The 23,265-nt window shown below is 40.6% G+C and overlaps 1 protein-coding gene and 1 pseudogene across 1 annotated transcript; one reads left to right on the plus strand and one right to left on the minus strand.

The window, feature by feature from the left end:
* Nucleotides 1-4,499: 4,499 nt before the first annotated feature.
* Nucleotides 4,500-11,778, minus strand: LOC118850652 (retinol dehydrogenase 16-like). Its single transcript, XM_036760213.1, has 2 exons — nucleotides 11,466-11,778; nucleotides 4,500-4,772 (listed from the first exon to the last, which is right to left on the minus strand). The coding sequence occupies exons 1-2, from the start codon at nucleotides 11,776-11,778 to the stop codon at nucleotides 4,510-4,512; spliced, it is 576 nt and encodes a 191-aa protein (XP_036616108.1). The 3' UTR covers nucleotides 4,500-4,509.
* Nucleotides 11,779-21,141: 9,363 nt separating this feature from the next.
* Nucleotides 21,142-21,882, plus strand: LOC118851282 (annotated as a pseudogene).
* The last annotated feature ends 1,383 nt before the right edge of the window (nucleotides 21,883-23,265 follow it).

A 23,265-nucleotide genomic window follows, 5' to 3' on the forward strand; every position in this document is an offset into this window, starting at 1 on the left:
ATACATACTCAATTGGGTATCTTACCCCACAGGAAAGAAGAGGGAGGAAGATAAAAAAAAGGGGGGGATGATGGAGGAGAGGGCAGATGGGGGTGGAGGTAATCAAAAACAAACACTTTGGAAAGGGGACAGGGTCAAGGGAGAAAATTCAATAAAGCGGGATGGATTGGGAAGGAGCAAAATGTAGTTAGCCTTTCACAACATGAGTATTGTGGAAGGGTTATACATAATAATACATGTGTGGCCTAGGTTGAAATGCTCAACTTCTTAGGGAGGGTGGGTGAGAAGGGAAGAGGGAAGAGAATTTGGAACTCAAAGTTTTAAAATCAGATGTTCAAAAACAAAAAAATTTTTATATGCAACTAAAAAATAAGATACACAGGCAATGGGGTGTAGAAATTTATCTTGCCCTACAAAAAAGGAAGGGAAAAGAGGATGAGAGGGGAGTGGGGTGACAGAAGGGAGGGCTGACTGGGGAACAGGGCAACCAGAATATATGCCATCTTGGAGTGGCCTAGTGAATAGAGAACTGCCCTTAGAGTCAGGAAGACCTGGGTCCAAATTCTACCTCCCACACATACTGGCTAGGCGTCCCATGAGAAAGTCACTTGGGCCCTGATTGCTCTCAGGCAACTCTGTAAGACTAGAAATGGGAAATCTGCATTGGGAGGGGGAGATCTACATTGGGAACTTCTTAGACAGATGAAATCAGAGGGGAAGGAAGGAAAGAAGGAAGTGGGGTGAAAAACCCTCGCCAATTAAAAAAAACGTAATTTTTAAAAAGGAGCCATCACAGGGTAGGAACAGAAATAAAATTTTATTCAATTCTCGCAAGAATAGGGCATCCTCTGCCAGAACAGATCAAGCAAAGGAGGCCCATACAAGGTGCAAAGCACCAAGAATTATACCTAACGCAAAAGAATTCCCACACACTTCTGACTCCTCTCACCATTGGCTGGGAGGTGGGCTTACAATCTGAGCACAAAAAAACTAGACAAAGAACTGGGAAATCAAGGCACAGAAATTCCAATTCCCATTCCCTTAGTTAATAATTACAACTGAGGTGACATCTGTAAATCTAAAGAAGGAGAATAAGATAAGGGGAGGGGGAGACCCTCTCATTTCTTCTACAGTACTCTCACACTAAAGGAAAGCAGGTCACAGTGACCCTATTCTTAATGAGCAAGTCTTTAAACCAGAACCAGAAGAAAGAACAAAAAGTTTCAGGGTAAAAAAAAAAAACCTTCCCAGAGGCTGAGCAATCAGGCTCTCACAGCCTCAGAATTTCTCCACTTCCCTATTTCCCTATTTCTTGATTATTAAACATTTCTAGGTATACATATGAATAGATATAGTTAGATATTTATACTTATATATTCCCTGCTAAGTCTTCACATATTATTTTCTCACTACCTCACACAGAAGGAAGGAAGGAAGGAAGGAAGGAAGGAAGGAAGGAAGGAAGGAAGGAAGGAAGGAAAGAAGGCAGGCAGGCAGGAATGAAGGAAGGAAGAAAGGAAGGAAGGAAGGAAGGAATCAGGGAAGGAAGGAGGGAATAAGGGAAGGAAGGAAGGAAGGAAGGAAGGAAGGAAGGAAGGAAGGAAGCAGGAAAGGAAGGAAGGAAGGAAGAAAGGAAGAAAGGAAGGAGGGAAGGAAGGAGGAAAGGAAGGAAAGAATCAGGGAAGGAAGGAAGGAAGCAGGGAAGGAAGGAAGGAGGGAGGGAGGAAAGAAAGGAAGAAGGGAAGGAAGGAAGGAAGGAATGAGGGAAATGGGGGAGAGAGACAGGGAAGGAAGGAGGGAAGGAAAGAGAGAGGGAAAGAGGAAGACAGGTAGGAAGTCACGAAGGAAGGAAGGAAAAAAGAGATTTATAAACTTTAAAACTTTATATGTGGTATTATTACTTTCATCCCTCTGACTGAAAAGAATATCACCTTAAGAAAACAAAGGAATGTGTCAACTTTTGGAATGATTCTCAATCCTTCTTTTGAATAATGTTGGTCTACTAACTGAGCATTTATTAAATGGCTATTATGTTCTAGGTGAAAACTAGGTGGTGCAGTGGATAGAGCACCAGGTCTGGACTCAGGAAGATCTGAGTTCTAATCCTACCTCAAAAGCTTGCTAACTGTGTGACCCTGGACAAGTCATTTAACCCCTATTGGCCTCAGTAACTCATTTCAAAGTTGGCAGAAAAAAATGGCAAACCCCTCTAGTATCTTTGCCAACAAAACCCCGTGGATTTCTCCATGAGTACAGTTAGACACAACCGAATGACTAAAACAACAATGATCCAGGCACTGTGCTAGGATACAAGAAGAGCCAAAAGAGGGTCCCTGCCTTCAAGAAACTCACACTTTAGAGGGGCAGACAACATGCAAACAACTGTGTACGAGCTGTATATAGGAAGTAATCAACAGGGGGAAGGCACTAGAATTAAGAGGAATCTGGAAAGGCATCCTGATTCTGTAGAAGGTAGGATTCTTGCTGGAATTTACTCCAGGGCAGCCAAGAGACAGAGATAAGGAGAGAGAATCCCAAGCATGGGGGACAGCCAGAGAAAATACCCAGAGCCAAGAGATAGAGAGCCCTGTTGGTGGAATACTTGATGGCAGAAACATGACCATATATGTATCCATTTAAGGCATACAATGCTTCAATCTGACCACAACCCCCAAGGGCAAATACAACTATGCTTGGAATCCTCATTCTTAGGGGAAGATGTAGACTTCTCTTCCTAACGATCACTCCTCTACTTCTATCCTTGATCCCATCTCTGCTAGGAGTGTGCCTTTTTGATCATTCCCTCTTTTTCCTTAATTTTCAATTTCTCCTTATCCAATGGCTCCTTCCCTTGTGCCTACAAAAATGCAATGCAATCTGTCTTCCTCATCCTTAAAAATCATTGCATTTGACTTTATTGTTGTTAGGTTGTGCAGCAGTGTTCGACTCTTCATGACCCCTGGATCATAGCATGCCAGGCCCTTCTATCCCCCACTTTCTCTTGCAGTCTGTCCAAGCTCGTGTTCATTGTTTCCATGGTACTATCTATCCATCTCATCCTCTGCCATCCCCTTTTCCTTTTGCCTTCAATCTTTCCCCAAATCAGCATCTTTTCCAATGAGTCCTAGCTTCTCATTATATGGCCAAAGTATTTAAGCTTCAGCTTCAGTATTTGACCCTCTGGTGAATATCTGAATTAATTTCTTCACATATTGACTGATTTCATCTCCTTGCTGTCCAAGGGACTTTCAAGTCTTTTCCAGAACAAAATTTGAATGTATCAATTCTGCGGCACTCTGCTTTCCTTAGAGTCCAACTTTCAAAGCCATACTTGCTCCTGGGAAAACAACAGCTTTGACTATACAGATCTTTGTTGCCAAAATGATGTCTCTGCTTTTTAGTATGCTGTTCACATTTGCCATAGCCTTTCTTCCATGGAGCAAGCATCTTTTAATTTCATTTGATCTTACTATGCCCTAAAGTTATTGTCCTATATTCTGCCTCCCTTTTAAAATGAAACTTATAGAAAAATCCATCTACACTCATTACCTCCACTTTCTCACCACTTATTCACTTCCTAAATCCTTGGCATCGCATCTCCAGCCTCATCACTCGATCGTAACTGTTCTTTCCAAAACTTTCTTAATTGACAAATCCAGTGTCCTTTTTTTCAGTCTTTATTCTACTTGACATATCTCTGGTACTGGGTACTATTACCAGCACTTACTTCTAGACACTTGCTCTTCCCTGGGTTTTTATGACACTGCTCTCTCCTGGATTGAGACCTCATTCTGGCCACTTCTCAGTCTCCACTGCATCATCACAAACATCTTACCCCCTTTGTATTGATGTTCTCCTGGGTTCTGTTGTAGGTCCTCTTCCTTCTCTCTATTCTCTCTCTTAGTAATGTAGGTTCAACCATATTTTCTTTGCAGTTGACAGTCACATCTATATATCCACTCCTAGTTTCTCTTCCTGGCACATAATAGGTGATGAATAAATGCTTGTTGATTTGACTGAACTCCAGGTCCATGTCATCAACTGAACACACTGGACTTCTCCAGAGGGATGGGACATCTTGTATGTCTCTCAAACTCAATACATTGAAAACAAAATTCATTATCATTCTTCCTAAATCCTCTCCTCTTTGTAATCTCCCTATTTCTGTTGAGGGCACCACAATCCTTCTAGTCACCCCAGATCCCTATCCTGAAGACATCCTCGACTCCTCACTCTCACCCTCTCCTCATATCCAATCACATGCCAAGTCTTATCAATTCTACCTTGGCAAAATCTCTCAAATCTATCGCTTTCACCTCACTCACATGGGAGCTGCCCTAGTTCAGGGACTCATTTACTTGGAGAATTAAGATACTCTCCCTGACTCCATACCCTCTCCCCTGGATGGATGGATGGATGGATGGATGGAGGGATGGATGTTTGGATGGATGGATGGATAAACGGATAGATGGATGGTTGGATGTTTGGATGGATAAAGTATAATGATAGTTACCGCAGACAATCTGAAAAAGCTTCCACTCCATGCTTGGAACAGCAGTAGGCTACTGAAGAGAAAGCAACTCTCCCCATGACACTAGAGACATTGACAATCCTCCCCCTGGCTTGCTTCACCATTTGCAGCATGCTCATTGTCACCTCAATTACTCCAAACAGGTTTATATTCATTGTCTTCATAAGGTTCTCCTTGGTCATCAACTCAGTACAAACATCTGGAAAGATAGCTCCTGCATTATTGACGAGGCCCCAGAGTCCTACCAAGATATAAATCAAAATCACAAATGTCTTAAAATGTAGCATTAGAAATGGATGTTAGAGCACACCTAAACTAACCTCAGTTATAGACTCTAATATATTCCAACCTTAACCAATTTAATGAGAGGCAATAAAGTACGGTACAGAGAGCCTTGGAGTCAGTAAGGTCTCAGTTTGGGCCTTGCCTCTCATATATATTAGTTGTATGATCATGAACATTATCCCTATAATCATTAGATTGTTAGCTTCTTGAAGGCAGGACTGTATTTTGCCTCTTTTTGGATCCTCAGCACTTAACATAGTTCCTAGCACATAGTAGGGACTTTATAAGGTTGATTGATTGATTGAATAAGTTACTCAATCTCTCAGTTCTAAGCAACTCTAAAAGACTATAATTTACAAGTGAGTAGCCTATTTCCATTGGCAGTTTCTTTTTTTCCTCCTTTTTATTTTTATTTTTAATTTTTTAAATTTATATATTTAATATTTTTAGTTTTCAGCATTGATTTTCACAAGAGTTTGAATTACAAATTATCTCCCCATTTCTACCCTCACCCCGCTCCAAGATGGCATATATTCTGGTTGCCCTGTTCCCCTGTCAGCTCTCCCTTCGGTTACCCCACTCCACCCCATCCCCTTTTCCCTTACTTTCTTGTAGGGCAATATAAATTTCTATGCCCCATTGCCTGTATATCTTATTTCCTAGTTGCATGCAAAAACCTTTTTGAACATCTGTTTTTAAAACTTTGATTTACAAATTCTCTCCCCTGTTCCTTCCCCATCCACCCTCCCTGAGAAAGCAAGCAATTCAACATAAGCCACATGTGTATCATGATGTAAAATCCTTCCACAACACTCATTTTGTGAAACACTAACTATATTTTGCTCCTTCCTATGCTATCCCCCTTTATTCAATTTTCCTCCTTGACTCTGGCATTGGCAGTTTCTATACAAGTGACTTCTCCACACAAATGAAATCACAGATCATAGCCTAATCAATCTATTGATTAATTTAATAAGGAATCTAGCATACCATCCAGTACAAAAATTCCCTCTTTTCTAGATTTGGAGACCAGGTCAAGAATATATTTAGAAACACAAAGGTTTACTGCACTATAAAAAATAATGAATATGATCACTACTGAGAAGCATGGGAAATGCTGATACAAAATGAAGTAAGTAAAACCAAGAAAACAATATACAGGACTATAACAATATTGATGGAATGAATAACAACCAAACAGTGGAAACTGAATGGTACACAATTATATTGACCAAGTTTGGCCCCAAAGAAGAGTTGTGAAAAGACACCTGTGTTTCCTTTGCACAGGTAGGGGAATATGGATGTGAATACTACATATAATGTCAGACTTTTGGCATATTGGTTAGTTGTGCTAAATTGTTTTCTTTCATTTTTTATTCTTTTTAATAAAGAATGAGTCTCTGGAAGCAAGTGGGTAAGGGGGCAGGTAAAGAAATGTGGATGATATAAACATTTTTAAAATTTAGTTGTTTTTTAAATGGAAAAATAAATTGTTGAAGAGATGGGCACATGAATGCATTGTTGGCAGAACTGTGAATAGACAACTACTCTGGGAGGTAATTTGGAATTGTGCAAATAAATAAAATGATTCCATTGCCAGGCATATACTCCAAGGAGGTCAATTACCACAAAAAAAAAAAAGGTTCCATATGCACCAAGCTATAGCAGCACTTTTTGTGGTAGCAAAGACCTGGAAACAAATTAGATGGCCAATTGTTAGGGAATGGATAAATATAGTGTGATATGTGAATGTAACAGAATATTACTGTGCTGTAAGAAAAGGCCACTATGTAAAATACAGAGAAGCATGGAAAGCCATGAACTGCAGAAGAGAGTAGAAAACACTACCAGGAAAATGATACACACAATGAATACAACAACTCTTCCCTAGTAGTAAGAAAGGTGGGGGTGGGGAAACAGAAGACGTTTACTGGACATCCAGTTTGAGAAGTCTGAAAGGCAGTCGGAGACACAAAATTAGGAGACAGCAGAGAAGTTCAGGCAAGATTGGTAGATTTGAGAATTGTTAACATAGATAGAGAACAATGAAAAATAAGTCCTTGAAAGCCTATGAGATCACCAATTGAAGTAGCATAGAGGGAAAAAAGAAGAGGGCCCAGGACAGAATCTGGAGGGACAGTTATGGCCACAGGATGTGACTTGGAGGAGGATCCAGTAACGGAAACAGAAAAAGAGTAGCCAAACAGATGTAAGAAGAACTGGGACAGAGTGGTGTTCCTGAGAAACCTAGAGGGAAGAGAGTATGAAGGGAAAGAAAGTGATCAACAGTTTCAAAGACTACAGAAAGGTCAAGGAGAATGCAGATTGAGAAAAGGATTTGGCAATTAGATCATTGGTAACTGGAGAGTGGAATTTCAGTGTGGGAAGCCAGATTGTAAAGGAATAAGAGAAAAGTAGGAAAAGAGACAATGGAGGCACCTATTGTACACAGCCTTTTAAAGAAGTGTAGCTCCAAAGAGCAAAAGAGGTACAGGACAATAATTAATGGGGATGCAAGGATCGAGTGGACTTTTTTTCAGAAGGGAGAAGACATGGCCATATTTGTAGGCAGTAGGGAATAAGCCAATAAGCAGCAAGAAATGGAAAATAAATGAAAGAGTAGGGATAACAGAGGGGGCAATTTGTTGGAAGAGACAGGATGGAATGAGATCACTTACACAAGAAGAGGGGTTACCCTTGATTAAGAGTCAGGCCATTTCATCATGCGAGACAGGGGTGAAGGAGGAGAGAGTGGACAAAAGCACCTGAGTGATAGGAAATGACTAAGAGGAGGAAAGAGGAAGTTCCCAAGGAATGGCTTGAATTTTTTTCTATAAAATATGAGGCAAGGTTCTCAGCTAAAAGTGGGATAAGTGGGAGCCATGGGAGATTTGAGGTGGGATGAAATGGTTTGGAAGAACTGCTGTGGAGGATGGGAAAGTGAATGGATAAGGGAGAAATAGGATTGCCAAGCAGCAGTGAAGTCCCCATTGAGGTTATGTGACATAAATTTGCAGTAGACGCAGTCATTGTGGTTGTGTGATTTTCTCCATCTTCATTCAGCAATATGTGTGCAGGAGTGAAGGTCGAAAATGGAGAGAGTCAGTTAAAGCCAATAGAGTGGCTGGGAGTAAACTACAATATGATAAAGGGGCTAAGGACTCAATTAAAAACTATTGTGCAACACGACCTAAGTCTGTCTTGTTGAGATGTAGCAAAATAAAAGATTTTTAGGGGCCAAAATAGACATTTCAATGTTAAAAAGGAAGTCTTTTCAGATGTAAAAAAGAAAATTCCACACCTAGAAAAGGTCTAAGGCTTAAATTTTTCAAGTGTCTCTGAAAAGGCCAGTGAGACAATGAACTTGCCTGACTCTTACACACTCATTCCATACCTTTGCCCCCAGCTATTATGGGGAGTGGCTAGGTAGCACCAGGCCCAGAGTCAGAAAAATTCTTCTTCCTGAGTTCAAATCTGGCCTCAGACACTTACTACCTGTGTGACCCTAGACAAGTCATTTAATCCTATTTGCCTCAGTTTCATCATCTGTAATGGCCTAGAGAAAGAAATGGAAACCACTCCAGTGTCTCTGCCAAGAAAACCCCAAAGGGGCCATGAAGAGTCTGACATGACTGAAAAATGACTAAATAGCAACAAAGTTATGATCCCAACAGGAAGGCAAGGGAATAAGTATTTATAGCTTGCTAAAGCATTTAAGTCTACTTTGGAAAGCACTGGGCTAAGAACTTTTTTTCTAACAAATATTGTGATTCCCCTAACAACCTTGCAAGGTAGTTGCTATCATTATTCCCATTTACAGTTGAGGAAACTGAGACAGACACAGGTTAAGTGAGTTACCACGGGTCATATTGCTAGTAAACATCTGAGGCTAGATTTGAACTCTAGTCTTCCTCACTCCAAGCCTGCTAGGTCCAATGCTCCATCTACTGTGCCACCTAACTGCCAGAAGTCTGGGGAGTGTAAGTAGCTGAATCTGGACTGATCACAAGCAAGCAAAGGTGATCATACATTGGGATCACAAAGCCTAAGGCTGCACAGATAAGTACCAGGGTTGGTATTTGGATCCTTTTCCTTCCACATCAAATCCCATGCTTTTGCCACCACATATTTCCACCCCATTGCAGAGCAACAGACAGTTGGTACACCCTAGTTACAACTACGTAAAACTCAACAAGCAATTAATAAATGTCTGCTTTGTGCGAAGTACTATGGATACAATGACAAAAATGAAAAATATCCCTAATCCCAAGAAACTTGCATTCCACATGTAAAAAAAATGTAGGCTAATTTGAGCAGAAATGGAAAATGCCCACATCCAGAAGGATCATGAAAGGTTACCTGTGTGAGGGGCATCCAAGCTAAGCTTTAAATGATGCTACATGGCATTAATGCATTCTAGCCATGAAGGACAGACAGCCTGTTCACAGGTACAAAGGCAGGTGATAGAATGCCAAGCTCAGGAAACCACAAATAGGTCAATTTCTTTGGGATACAGGCTACATGAAAGAAAGTCATACAATAAAGAATGGAAAGGTAGTCCGCAGCCACTTTGTAAAGGGCTTTACATGGCAAGCTGAGGAGTTTATATCTTATCCCAGAGGCAATGAGTCAATGGAGATTCTGGAGCAAGAGAGAGGTCAGGAAGATTATTTTGGTAAACATAGGGAAGATAAATCGGAGAGAGGGAGAGATTGAAAGCAGAGATGTCAATCAAGAGACTACCACCATGATCCAATAGAACTATTGAGAACCTGAACTAGAGTAGCCAGCCACATCAATGGAGAAGGGAGATATTGATGAGGTAGATTTAACAAGGCCTGGCAAATGATGGAATATGGGTAAAGAGTAAAGAATGATTCTGAGATTGGCAACCTGGGTGATGGGAAAGAGGATACTGTTAAAGGAGAGAAGGTCTTAGGAGGCCAAATAATTAATTGTTTGGAATATATTGAGTTTGACAGGCCTAAAAGGCATTCTGGGAATAGATGTCCAACAACAGACAGTAAAAACAAAGAATTTGGAGGGATGTCTGTAGGGCTCCATGGATTTTTTTTGCTTATTCATAACAAAAACATATTTGGGCAGACATAGAAAGAAAAGTGGCAATAAGTTGCTGCCTAAACAATTATCATGCTTACCTTGTGATAAAAATCAGTATCTAAAAATACTTTATAAACTTACTTTCTGAACAATCATGCTCAAGCTTTGTAGTGCTTTAAAGATTATGCCTTGAGAATATTATGAAATACAAAATGGATGATTTTGATTACATTAAATTGAAAAGTTTTCGCACAAACGGAGCCAATGCAACCAACATTAGAAGGGAAGCAGAAAGGTGAGAAACAATTTTTACAGCCAGGGTCTCTGATAAAGGCCTCATTTCTAGAATATATGGAGAACTGAGTCAAATTTATAAAAATACAAGTCATTCCCCGATTGGTAAATGGTCAAAGGTCAAAATTCATATGAATGGGCAATTTTCAAAGGAAGAAATTAAAGCTATCTATACTCACATGAAAAAATGCTCTGAATCACTATTGATTAGAGAAATGCAAATCAAAACAACTCTGAGGTACCACATCACAACTGTCAGGTTGGCTAACATGACAAAACAGGAAAATGATAAATATTGGAGAAGACGTGGGAAAATTGGAACACTAATGCATTGTTAGTGGAGTTGTGAACTGATCCTACCATTCTGGAGAGCAATTGGGAACTATGCCCAAAGGGCTATAAAACTGTGCATTCTCTCTGACCCAGACATACCACTTCTAGGTCAGTATCTCAAAGAGATCATAAAAACGGGAAAAGGACCCACATGTACAAAAATATTTATAGTAGTCCTTTTTGTGATGGCAAAGAATTGGACATTGAGGGGATGTCTAGCAATTGGGGAATGGCTAAACAAGTTGTGGTACACGAATGTCATGGAATAGTATTGTGCTACAAGAAATGATGAGCAGGCAGACTTCAGAAAAACTTGGAAATATTTATATGAACTAATGCTGAGTGAAGTGAGCAGAACAAGGAGAACGTTGTACACAGTAACAGCCACATTGTCCAATGACTGGCTTTGATAGACAGCTCTTCTCAGCAATACAAGAATCTATAACAACTCCAAAAGACTCACAATGGAAAATGCTATCCACATCCAGAACAAGAACTTTGGAGTCTGAATGCAGATTGAAGCATACTATTTTGTCTCCTTTTCTTTTGTTATTTTGTTTTGTTTCTTCTTTCTTGTGGTTCCTCAAATTAGTTCTAATTCTCCTTTATATCATGACTAATGTGAAAATATGAATGTGTAAGTATTGCCTATATCAGATTGCACACTGTCTTGGGGAGGGAAGCTCTTGTGGAAGTGAATGCTGAAAACTAAAAACAAATTAATGAATTACTTTTTTTAAAAAAAGATTATGCCTATAAATCCTCTAATCCCAAGATGGAAACAACACCCCCAAATCCCCACTGCTCATTTTCCAAGGTAAACTGTTCAGCAAATGTAAACAACACAAAAGGCCATACCTGTTCTCCTAAATAATGAAATGAAGCTTTCAAGCCCCACATAGCCCTTCTTCGTGCTAAAAGATTTAAGAAAGATGATATAATGTCTCTCTTTCATTCATACCTTTATTTCCCACACGCTCCTTCACCCACTGGGCCGCTGCAGTGATGCTCTCAGTCTTGGTCACATCCAGGATCACTGTCTCTACCCTGTCTGAAGTCTCACGCCTCAGCTGCTCAGCCCCTTTCTCTCTTAGACAGGCCGCTAGCACTCTCAGGCCTCGAAGGTCCAGCTGCTTAGCCAGCAGGTTCCCAAATCCAGAGCCACAGCCAGTGATAAAGACATATTTGTCTCTAAGGTCACTCATCACCTGCCTCTCCCGGTACCAGCGAAACAAATAATAAAGGCCAATAAGGCAAGCCACATAAAGCCACATGGAAGCAATTGGTCCTTCGCTATAAATAAAGCATGAAAAAAAATGTTAAATGCTGTGCTTCCTTTCAAGCCTCCACAAGGCATTTTTCATCCCTAATAGTTTTCTTTTCTACCAGACCTGTGATTTCATTAGTGGAGAATTCCTAGCAAAGAGAGCTACCTTTACCAAGGCAGTACCTACTCAGGACTTGACTAAGTCATTTAGAGGTTAAGTGATTTGCCTAGGATCACATAGCCAGTATATGTCAGAGAGACAACTTGAACCCAGCTCTCTGAAGCCACTTTAAGGCATTGGACTATATGACTGAGGTCACTGCCCACTGGAAGTTTCCATGATTCTAGTGCCATGTTGATGGGGTCATTTCCTCAATGCTTAGAGAACTTTTAAATTGATTGCATGACATTAGAGACACAGGGCTGCCCAGCATGGCATGCCCTCATTAGAGAAGGTCCTGTGCTCTGTGAGCAAAGCAGAATTCAAGTAGCTCAAAAGAAACACTAGACGCACAAATTTAGAAAATCTACACCAATGTTCATGTGGATTATTTGTGCCTAACTTGTGGTAGAACATTCCAAGCTCCTATTGGTCTAATTGGACATTGATTCTAACTTGATTCTAACATAGTGATGTCATTTTGGTCCTCTTCAAGAATATAGGACAACAACCAACCAACCATAAAAATGCTTGACAGTCATTCATTAGAAACCTCTGTCAGGGCAGCTAGGTGGTGCAGTGAGTACAGCACAAGGCCTGGAGTTAGGAGGACCTGCGTTCAAATATGGCCTCAGACACTTGACATACTTACTAGCTGTGTGACCTTGGGTAAGTTACTTAACCCCAATTGCCCTGCCTTCCCCACTCCAAAAAAAAAAAACAAACTTATGTCACTAAAATGCCAACAATTCTTCACTACACACCACAGTCATGCCATGCCATCCCTACTTATCCTGATCTCAAACTTCAAGCAGACACATTTATTTTTTTTATTCTTTTCTGGTCTCCCTCTTCTGTTTTCTGGGAGGGGTACATCTACATCCCATCCTACATGAAGACCAAAGCCCGCCTTTCCCCAGCAGATAATGAGATAGCCTGAATCCCTCTCACTGGTATTACATGAAGTGGAGTGATATGGACCAAGTGTTAGAGATTTACAACCAGAAAGACAAGGGTTCAAACCTACCCTCTGAAATCTTCCTTACCTCCATTTCCAGAAACAGGTCATCTAACTTGCCTCGATTTCTTTGACTGTCAAAAGGCAATAATAATACCTAGCAACTACCTCCCACTTTTGTTATAAAGAGCAAATGAGATGATGCTTTTAAAAGGGCTTTACAAACTTCAAAGCACTATAGAAATGTTATACAGTGCTTATTATGCTGGAAAATGTGCATTTAAAAACCAGAGCATACAGAAACAAAGTCCCTTCTAAGTACCTGATGTTCTCAGAGGCTGAGATTTGTTGAGACTCTTCATTTTTACAAGTAAAAGAACCTAGAAATAGTTCCAATTTGCATATGGAATCCCTAAAATTCACTGACAAGGAATTCCTTGAGCAGATCAATCCACAGATTCCTAAGTGCCCAGAGGTAAGGCTGGAATAAGCACAAAGAAGGCAGACCATGTTACAACCAATGTTTCTGATAAAGGCCTCATATCTAAAATACACAGGGAACTGAGCTGAATTTATAGGGAATATGTCATTCCCAAATTGAGAAATGGTCAAAGGATATGAACAGGCAGTTTTCAGAGGAAGAAATTACAGCTCTCTATAGGCATATGAAAAAAAAATGCTCTAAATCACTATTGATTAGAGAAATGCAAATCAAAACAACTTTGAGGTACCACATCTCTCCTGTCAGATTGGCTAACATGACAAAACAGGAAAACGATAAATGCTGGAGAAGATGTGGGAAAATTGGAACATTAATACATTGTTGGTGGAGTTGTGAACAGATCCAGCCATTTTGGAGAGCAATTTGGAACGATGCCCAGAGGGCTATAAAAATGTGAACACCCTTTAACCCAAGCAATACTACCCCTGTGGCTATATCCCAAAGAGATCACACAAGTGGCAAAGATTTGGACCTGTATGTACAAAAATATTTATACCTGCTCTTTTTGTGGTGGCAATGAATTGCAAATCAAAGAGATGCCCATCATTTGGTGAATGGCTGAACAAGTTGTGGTATATAAATGGAATGGAATACTATTGTGCTATAAGAAATGGGGAAGATATGGACTTCATAATAACCTGGAAAGAACTACATGATTTGATGCTGAGTGAGAAGAGCTGAACCAGGAGAACATTATACACAACCACAGACATATTGATGCTATGATGACTAACTTTGATAGACTTCCCTCTCCTCAGCAATATAAGGCAGCTCCAAAGGACTCATGATGGAAAAAACTAGCTACCTCCAGAGAAAGAACTGTGGAATCTGAATGCAGATTGAGGAAAACTATTTACTCTCTTTATTTTCTCTTTTTTTTTGGTTTTGTTTCTTCTCTCCCATGATTCATTCCGTTGGTCACAAATCTTCTTTACGACTTGATTATTGTGTAAATAAGTTTAACGGTTAAGTTTATGTAGAATCTATATTGGACTGCATCCCATCTTAGGAGGGAGGGAAACAGAGGAAAGGGAAGAAAATTTGAAACTTAAGACCATGTGAAACTAAGTGTTGTAAACTAAAACTAAAAAATCTCATTTAAAAAAAAAAGAAGGCAGACCATGCTCCCTATAGCAATTGATCCACTAACTAACCCACCTCTCAAGAAAAATTTAAAGATATATTTAGGGAGAATAAAAAGATAATTTAGGGGACTAAAGTGGGAAACCTATATGTAAATTGACCAGGACCACCTCTACACAGATTCTTAAACATTGAAGAGCAGAAATATGAATTTTTCAAGAAAAAGTTACTATATTAAAAAGTGTATTAATAACAACAATAAAGACAGAAATGTGAAATTTTCTAGCCAACTGCAGCATGAACCTCACCTACCACAGGAATAATAAAGAGCACCAGAGGAAAGAAAGATTTTTTAAAACCTTACAGAACTCCTCCTTTTTCTCATTTAGGATTATCACCAATGTGATCTCTTGGAAGGCTTGGTGCTAGTCATCTAGTCAGAGGAAGAAACCCCTAAACCTAGAATGTTCCTGTTACAGAAGAGCCAAGGTGGTGAGACCAGGACCAGGGCTACCTACCCAGAGATAAGGTGACACCTAGACATAGTTGGGGAGCACCAGAGACTTTTGTCAGGGTTTGGGAGAGTAGGGAAGAAGCTAAAACCAAAATGCTAGATATACATGAGGCTCCATACTTGGAGCTGTGCAGAGACAGGCCTGTGTGGAAGAAAGAGAAAGTCTGCTACTGCCCTTAGGAGGGTAAGAGAAACCTTGACTCCACACAGCTGGAAGCCCCTTAAAGGCCAGATAAAGTCCTGAGAAGAGAAAGAAATTCTGAAACCATATAGGGGAAAAGCAGATTGCTGAATTCGTTTTCCTGAAAAAAAGTCAAAAATGTAGGCAGAGTGAATTTAAAAAGTACAAATGTTTTCAGATACGTCTTTGGTACTTTAAATAAACTCTGCTCGTTAAAAATCAGCTTTGTCACTATGAAATCTTAAAGTACATTTTAGTCAAATGATAATAGGATTCAATAAACATTTTTAAGTAATAAAAGCTAGCATTTATATAGAACCTACTATGTGCCACACATTACAATAAGCACTTTGTAAATACTATCTCATTTGATCCTCCCAACAACCTGAGGTAGATGCTGTTATTATCCCTGTCTTAATAATAATAACAATAATAGCTAATATTTAAGGAGCACTTTTTATATGCAAGGGATTATTCTAAGCACTTGACAATTATTACCTCATTGGAGCCTTGCCACAACCCTGGGAGGTAAGGTAGCTATTTTTATCCCCATTTTGCAGACGAGGAAATTGAGAATAAATAAGAGACTTTTCCATGATTACAGTAGCTAGGAAGTGTCTGAGGCAAGATTGGGACTCAGATTCAAGGTCTAGCATTCTATCCACTATACAAACAAGCTGCCTCAGCTTCAGAGGCCCCTGTTTGAGGAGAGGAAGAAGAATAAGTCTGGGTGGGAGTTTCACCAGGTACCACACACAAGGAAGGGAATGATGGTAGCCTAGACTTAGTGGTTTGTGGCCATCGGACCTCTGGGAAAGAAGAGGCTCGGTCTAAGGGAAGAGATGGAAAAGACGAAACTCCATTTAGAGGGCAGAGCCTCAGTTATTGAGTCCTGTCTCATTCTCCATGTCCACATTTTGGGTTTTCTTGGCAAAGATCCTGGGGTGATTTGCCACTTCCTTCTCCAGCTCATTTCACAAAAAAGGCACTAGGGCAAACAGGATTAAGTGGCTCGCTCACAGTTACACAAGTAGTAGGCATCTGAGGCAATATTTGAATTCATAAAGATGAATCTTCCTGATTCCAAGCTCACTGCTCTATCCACTGCCCCACCCAGCTGCCCTCATTTTTGTAAGTATCTTTGCTTTAGGTGAATCATTGAGGATAGAAAGAATGGTTCAGGGGGCAGCTAGGTGGCTCCATGAGTAGAGTACCATCCCTGGAATCAGGAGGACCTGAGTTAAAATTCGGCCTCAGACACAGGGCACACTAGCTGTGTGACCTTGGGCAAGTCACTTAACCCCAATTGCCCTGCCTTCTCCCCTCAGAAAAAAAAAAGAGAGAAAGAATGGTTCAGCAGTTAAAAGAGATTCCAGGCACCAAAGTCACTGAGATCACCAAGACACTGAAGAAAGTGGTGACTGGAAGATCATGGTGAGAGCCCTGATTCTCAGTGAAAGAGTCTTCAGAGGCCATATAGGGCAGAGAACTAGGAGACAAGGATAGCATCTTAATGGAATTATAGTCATTGAGACTAAGGTAAGGGAGGCAACTCCAAAGTCCTTGTGGGCCATTGGGAACCCAGGGAAAGAAGTGCCTACTGCAATCGTGAAGCTCCAATATATGGAACCATGACTGGGAAAATGGATTCCATGAGGCCTGACACCCACTGCAGCCTTGCCAAGCTGATTCTACCCTGACTAGAAACTTAGAAGTTTATTTAGCATCCAAACCAGACAAGATTGGGACAAGAGACTCTAGACAAAAGATCTGAAAGAAAAGTTTCCATCACATAAGAGACAAGAGAACTAAGAAGGAATAAAGTCCAATAATAACAATGGTGGGCATTTAAATGACTAAGTGCTTTACAAATATCACCTCATTTGATCTTCACAACAACCTTGTCAGATACATGGTGTTATTATCCTCCTTTCACAGAGGAGAAAACTGAGGCAAAGAGAAGTTAGGTGACCTGTCCAAGGTCACACAATGAGTGAGGTCTGAGACCTGGTCATAGAGTCAATATGCCTAGATTATAATACCAATTCCAGAATAGTATCTGTGTCACCCTAGACCAATCACAACCTCCCAGAAGCTCAGTTTCCTCAAACATTTCAATTGAGCAAATATCTATTCAATGCTTATTATGTGCAAGGGACGATAGATAAAAAAAAACCATAGCCCTTTCTCTCAAAGAAGAAAGCTTTGTAAACACATGTGAATGTGAGCTATCATTACCAAAATATCTCACTCCAAAATACTTTTAAAGACTGAGTGAGAAAAAGTCAGTTTTGTGGCAGCTGACACCTTTTGTTGTATTTATTGGGATCGACTTTCATATCAGCAGACAGACAGCTATTACGCAGACTCAGAGAAAGAAGTATTACTGGCTCCATTCCTGTTTTAATAAATGATTTTCTTCTTTTCCTGGGCTTCTCCTTCATGCTGCTCCCTCTTTAAATGTGAATGTCAGAGGTCAGAAACATAACCAATGAAAAGGAATCACAGGGTCCATTTCTTCAAATATTTGCTTATTAGATATGTCTATACCACCAGCAATACTAGCACTATCCCTGCCAGAGGAAAGTACACTCAGATTTGCCTCTGGTTGTGGGATTCAAAAGTAAGATTTGACATTGAAATTAAAAGTGACAACCCGAGTTTGGCGAAACAAATTTGAAAGGTCCTTTTTCTCTCATTTTCCAAAACTTGCCCCAGGACTGGCATCTAGTCTCAATTGCCATAAATAAAGAATCCACAAGGAAAAGGATGATTTTAGACTGCTCTGCCATGCTAAAATTCCCCATTACTTGATTCCTCAGTTCCCATCTCTCCAAGCAATGCTTCACTCTCTCCTTTTCATTACTTCACAAACTGAACAGTCATTATTAGCTCAGGTCCAAGACTGGGGCAGACTTTCTAAATAAATATTTTTCTAACTCCCAGCAGATACTTATCTTGCTCTCAGATAAATAGTAATTAATCCCCATAAAGAATAAAGTATTAATTGAGAAAGTTTTTAACACCTTCAATCCCAAAGGGGTTTATACATTTTAAGACAAGAAGGAGAAAGAACAATGCATTTTGGCCCTAAAGAACCCCAGTTCAAAAATTAACTCTGCAACTTACCAGTAGTGTTAACAATGGAGGAGATATTTCACAAGCTCTGTGCTTCGTTTGTTGAAATGCAAAATAAATTGGTTGGATTAGATGATCTCTAGAATACCTTCTAACTCAAACTCAAGTGATACTATAGCTCTCTATCCTCAACATATTAAAATTTCAGGTGCTATGTTGTGACCATAATCTCCTTAAGCAGAAGAAATTGATCATCACAGTTCAAAGCCTCACTCAGCTGACCTGTAGAGCCAACCTTCCTCCTCTCTGACCCCCACCAACAACGTTATAAATTCACAAAGTCTTCAGACCATAATCATATTTTGTGACGTCCAAGAAACACAATAGACTTATCCACACCTTACTGCTGGGGGAGAAAGGGCCAGCGGGAAAAGAATAGCAAAACCAATCCACCAATCAAAATTGCAAGAGAAAAAAAATGTTAATGGCCTTCCAGCAAGTGTCTCCTGGTACTCATGTTTTCTTTCACCACAAACAAAATTCTTAGTACAGCTGGAGAGCCTTGCCCTCGGAGGATTTTTAAAAATCAGAAAGATCACTCACCACAGCCATTTACCCATACCTTGTCCTCTCCTCTCCCCCAATCTAGTCTCCATAACACATCTGAGCATACAGGTGTAGATGAAGTCTTACCTGGCAGATAGAGACTGCTTAACAGCTTCTCGAACTCTCAACCCGGCAAAATGCAAATCACCACCCTGTTATCTTTCTCCTCCCTTGGCCTTTACAATTTCTTCTAAGGTGTTTGGTTGTTGCTTTTAAACAACATCCCCCTCTTGTGGTGAAAGTTAGACTTGCCTCATTCTGTCCCATCCTGACTGAGCTTCCTCGGCTCAGAGCTCAGGGGCCCATGAATCACTGGTCACTGGTGGAAAGGAAGTTTAAAAAGCATTGCTGATGCTTTTCTCACCATACATACTCCCTCCCATCAGTTTACACCATGTTCTTTCTGTTGTTCAGTTGTGTCATGACTTCCTTTCAGGTTTTCTGGGCAGAGACACTGGAATGACTGCCGTTTTCTTGTCCAGCTCATTTTACAGATAAAGAGGGTCACATGACTTTCGTAGGTTCTAATTTGAGGCTGGATTAGAACTAAGGTAGAGGAATCTTCCTGACTTTGGGCCTGGCACTCTATCCATTATGCCCCCTAGCTACCCTGAGGTATAGTGGAGGACAAAATTATCTTATATTTATTTTGCATATGTTTGCCATATGCTTACATATGTATGCAATAATAACATAATAACTAACATTTATGTAGTGCTTTAAAGTTTACAAAGTAATTTACATGTGTCATCTCATTTGATCTTCACAACAACCTTGTAAAGAAATTGCTATAATTATCTTCATTTTACAGCAGAGGAAACCGAGGCTGAGATAGGTGAAATTACGTTCCCAGGGTCACATTGGTCTGAAGCAGAATTTGAACTCCTTCCTGACTCCTAATCCAGTTCTGTACTACCTAGCTGCCTCTAATGTTGTAAGCTCTTTGAGGGCAAAGACTGTTTCGGGTTTCTCTTTCTATCCCCAACATCTAGCACAATGTCTGGCTCACAGTATGCTTTTAATAAGTGATTTGTTGATTGATTGGTGGGTTGGTTGAGAGAATTGGGGGGTAGGGAGAACAGCTAGTGGCAGGGAGAGGAAGAGGAAATACTGTAACTCACTTCCCTTTTATCTCACTCTCCACCAAAATGATAATACTATATCTCTTTTTTCCCTCTGGATGGTTTCCAGCCACAAAGGTGGCAGCAGTGGGCAGCTGGGGGTGAAAGAACAGCAAGATTAACATCTCTGAGCTTAGTCTGATGCAGTCCAAGCCAATGTTCCAATCTCAGGATGGGAACAAATGAGACACTTGGAGGACCGTGTAACATTTAACAAAAAGAAAGTTTACTCAACGATAGCATGAAAAGAAAAGTCAGAGGGATGCAGTATTGGTTCAGATGGCCAAAGTGACATTGGAGATATAGCCCCTGAGAAAACCACAGTCAGTGGAGATGGAGACAGGAAGTGAATGACTTTCCACCCGATATTTAAGAGAGCTATTATGCAGAAAGGGGGACAAAAGGAGGCAAAAGTGCCTACTCTTGGACTCCATGTAGGTCTAGCCATGCTCTGAGCATGCGGAGGCAGGGAGGTGTACAGGGAGAAGAAAGACTGCTGTGCCCAGTGACCAAAAACAGAAAAGACTCCATCAGGAACACAATGGAACCATGGAGAGAAGAAGAGAAGCCCACCAGAGACACATGGTCTTAGATAGGCTCCTGGTTTGGGCCTACTTGGTGTGACCAGTGCTTTGCTTCACACAATGACATTAGTGATCCTTGGCCTCTGACCCAATGTCCTACCTGATTTCTAGAGACAAGTAGAAGAGTTGGAGCTGCTCAAGACCAGGACCAACCCAGCTTCTTACCAACTTTCTTAACTTTCTGCCTGGCATTTTTATTCTGATTTTGGTTGCCATCCAGCTGCTTAGATGACTGCTTGGCTTCAAATGCTGACTCTAGGGCTCCTGAACCCCTGCCTACCTGGTTTCTAGTCGGTCAACAAAAATTTGTGAAGTGCTTCCTGTGTGGCAGACGTACTAAGTGCTGGCGATACAAAATGAAAAAAGTCCTTATTCTCAAGGGGCTCACAGTCCAATGGGGATATGAGCAACTACTTCCAGACAAGAGATACACAAGTTACATTGAAAATCATCACTAGGGGGAAGGCATTAGCTTTAAGGGGGATAGGGAATCTTTCCCTTCTCTCAAGATGGCAGACAAAAAATCCCCAAAGGAACCAAAGGAAAAGAAGGTCAAAAAGGAAAAAAAAGAGAATTAAAAAAGATGCGGCTGAAAAGGTGGGGAAAAAGCCTCGAAAGCATTGCAGTAGGAAACCAGTCCTGGCCTGCAATGTATTCCCAGAGAGCCATGTACAAGCAGAAACATGCTGCACCAAAAACCTAGATTGAAAGGAAAAAGAAAGAGAAGGTGCCTGCTACTATCTCCAAGACAGTTGGTGGGGATGAGAATGGAGGAACACATGTGGCAAAGATTTGCAAAATGCCTCGGTATTACCCTACTAAGGATGTGCCTAGAAAGCTGCTAAGTCATGGCAAAAAGGCCTTCAGCCAGCATGTGAGGAGACTTCAAGCTAGCATCAAGCCAGGCACCATTCTCACTGGCCACCACAGGGGCAAGCAAGTGGTTTTCCTGATGCAGCTGGCTAGTGGCTTGCTACTGGTGACTGGACCTCTGACCATCAACTGTGTTCCTCTGAGAAGGACCCATCAGAAATTTGTCATCACCACCTCTACCAGGGTTAACCTTTCAGGTGTAAAAAATCCAAATCATCTGATTGATGCTTACTTCAAGAAGAAGAGGCTCCGTAAGCCTAAACATCAAGAAGGAGAGATTTTTGACACAGAAAAAGAGAAATACAAGATTACAGAGCAGCGCAAGGCTGATCAGAAAACAGTGGACTCTCAGATTCTGCCCTAATTCAAGAAAATTCCTCAGCTCCATGGCCACCTGTGTTCCGTATTCCCTCTCTCTCCAACAGTTTATCCTCATAAACTGCTGTTTTAAATGCCTTCCAGAGAACTCATATTAAAATATTTGGAATACCTAAAAAAGAAAAAGAGGGATAGGGAAAGGCTTCTTATAAAAGGTGTTAACCAAAACTTGAAGAGAGCCAGGGAAATCCGGAAGTGGCGATAAGGAGGGAGAGCATCCTGGACATGGAAGAACAGTCAGTAAAAAGGCACAGGAGGAAATGGAGTGTCTTGTGCAAGAAACTGTAAGAAGATAGGAAGGTAGGAAAGGGCTAGTTTATGAAGGGCTTTAAAAGCCAAACAGAGGATTTTATATTTGATCCTGAAGGTGATAGGGAACCACTGAAGTTTATTGGATGTAGAAGAGGGGCATGATATAGTCAAATCTGTGCTTTAGAAAAATCATTTTGATGAGTGAATGGAAGATGGATAGGAGTTGGGAGAGACCTGAAGCAGGCAGACCCACCTGAAGGCTATTACACTAATCCAGGTGTGAAGTGATGAGGGCATAGATGACAGTGTCAGAGGAGAGAAGGGGACATATTCAAGAGAAGTTATGAAGGCAAAACTGACAGGTCTTAGTGAAAGATTCAGATGAGAGTGTAAGAGAAAGTAAGGAGTCACAGATGACACCTAGGTTTCAAGCCTGGGTAACTAGGAGGATACTGATGACATTAATAATAATAGCAAAATTCAGAAGAGGGGAGCATTTAGGGGAAAAGTTATTTAGTTCAGTTTTAAACATAGTAACTTTAAGGTGTCTATGGCACATCCACTTCAACATGTCCAAAACGTGATTAGAATTGTGAGTCTGGAGTTCAAGAGAGAGGCAGAACTGAATAAGTAGATCTGAGAATTATCAACATAAAGATTATAACTTAATCCACTGGAATTGATGAGTACATGAAGTGAAGTAGAATAGAGGGAGAATGTGAGTACAAAGCCTTGAAGAACATCCTTACTTATGGGGCATAATCTTGATGAAGAACCAGCAAAGACCACTAAGAAGACAGGAAGAGAACTAGGAGAGAGTGGTGTCCAGAAACCCTAGAGAGACAAGGATGGTCAACAACAGTGTCAGAGGCTGCAGAGAGGTCAAGAAGGACAAAAATGGAGACAAGACCACTAGATTTGGCAATTAAGTGATCAAAAATTTTGCAGAGAACAGTTTCAGTTGAATAATGAGGTTGAAAGTCAGACAGTAGAAAGGTAAAAAGAGAGTGAGAGGAAAGGAAGTGGAGGCATCCACTACAGATGATCTTCTCAAGAAAATCAGGCACAAAAGGAAAGAAAGATATGAGACAAAAGACAGTGGGGCATGCCAGATCAAATGCAGTTTTTAGAGAATGAGGAAAGAATTGAAATATTTACAGGCAATATGGAAAGAGCCAGTAAACAGGGATAAATGGAAGAGAAG

This window comes from Trichosurus vulpecula, chromosome 5 (genome assembly GCF_011100635.1).
Source record: "Trichosurus vulpecula isolate mTriVul1 chromosome 5, mTriVul1.pri, whole genome shotgun sequence".
Classification (NCBI taxonomy): Eukaryota; Metazoa; Chordata; class Mammalia; order Diprotodontia; family Phalangeridae; genus Trichosurus; species Trichosurus vulpecula.

Bases quoted from the DNA above. Each gene is read 5' to 3' on its own strand.
- LOC118850652 (XM_036760213.1), bottom strand. From the start codon at position 11,778: ATGTGGCTTTATGTGGCTTGCCTTATTGGCCTTTATTATTTGTTTCGC. The intron at 4,773-11,465 runs GTATGAATGAAA...ATATCTTGGTAG, and splicing joins GGAGCGTGTGGGAAATAAAG to GACTCTGGGGCCTCGTCAAT.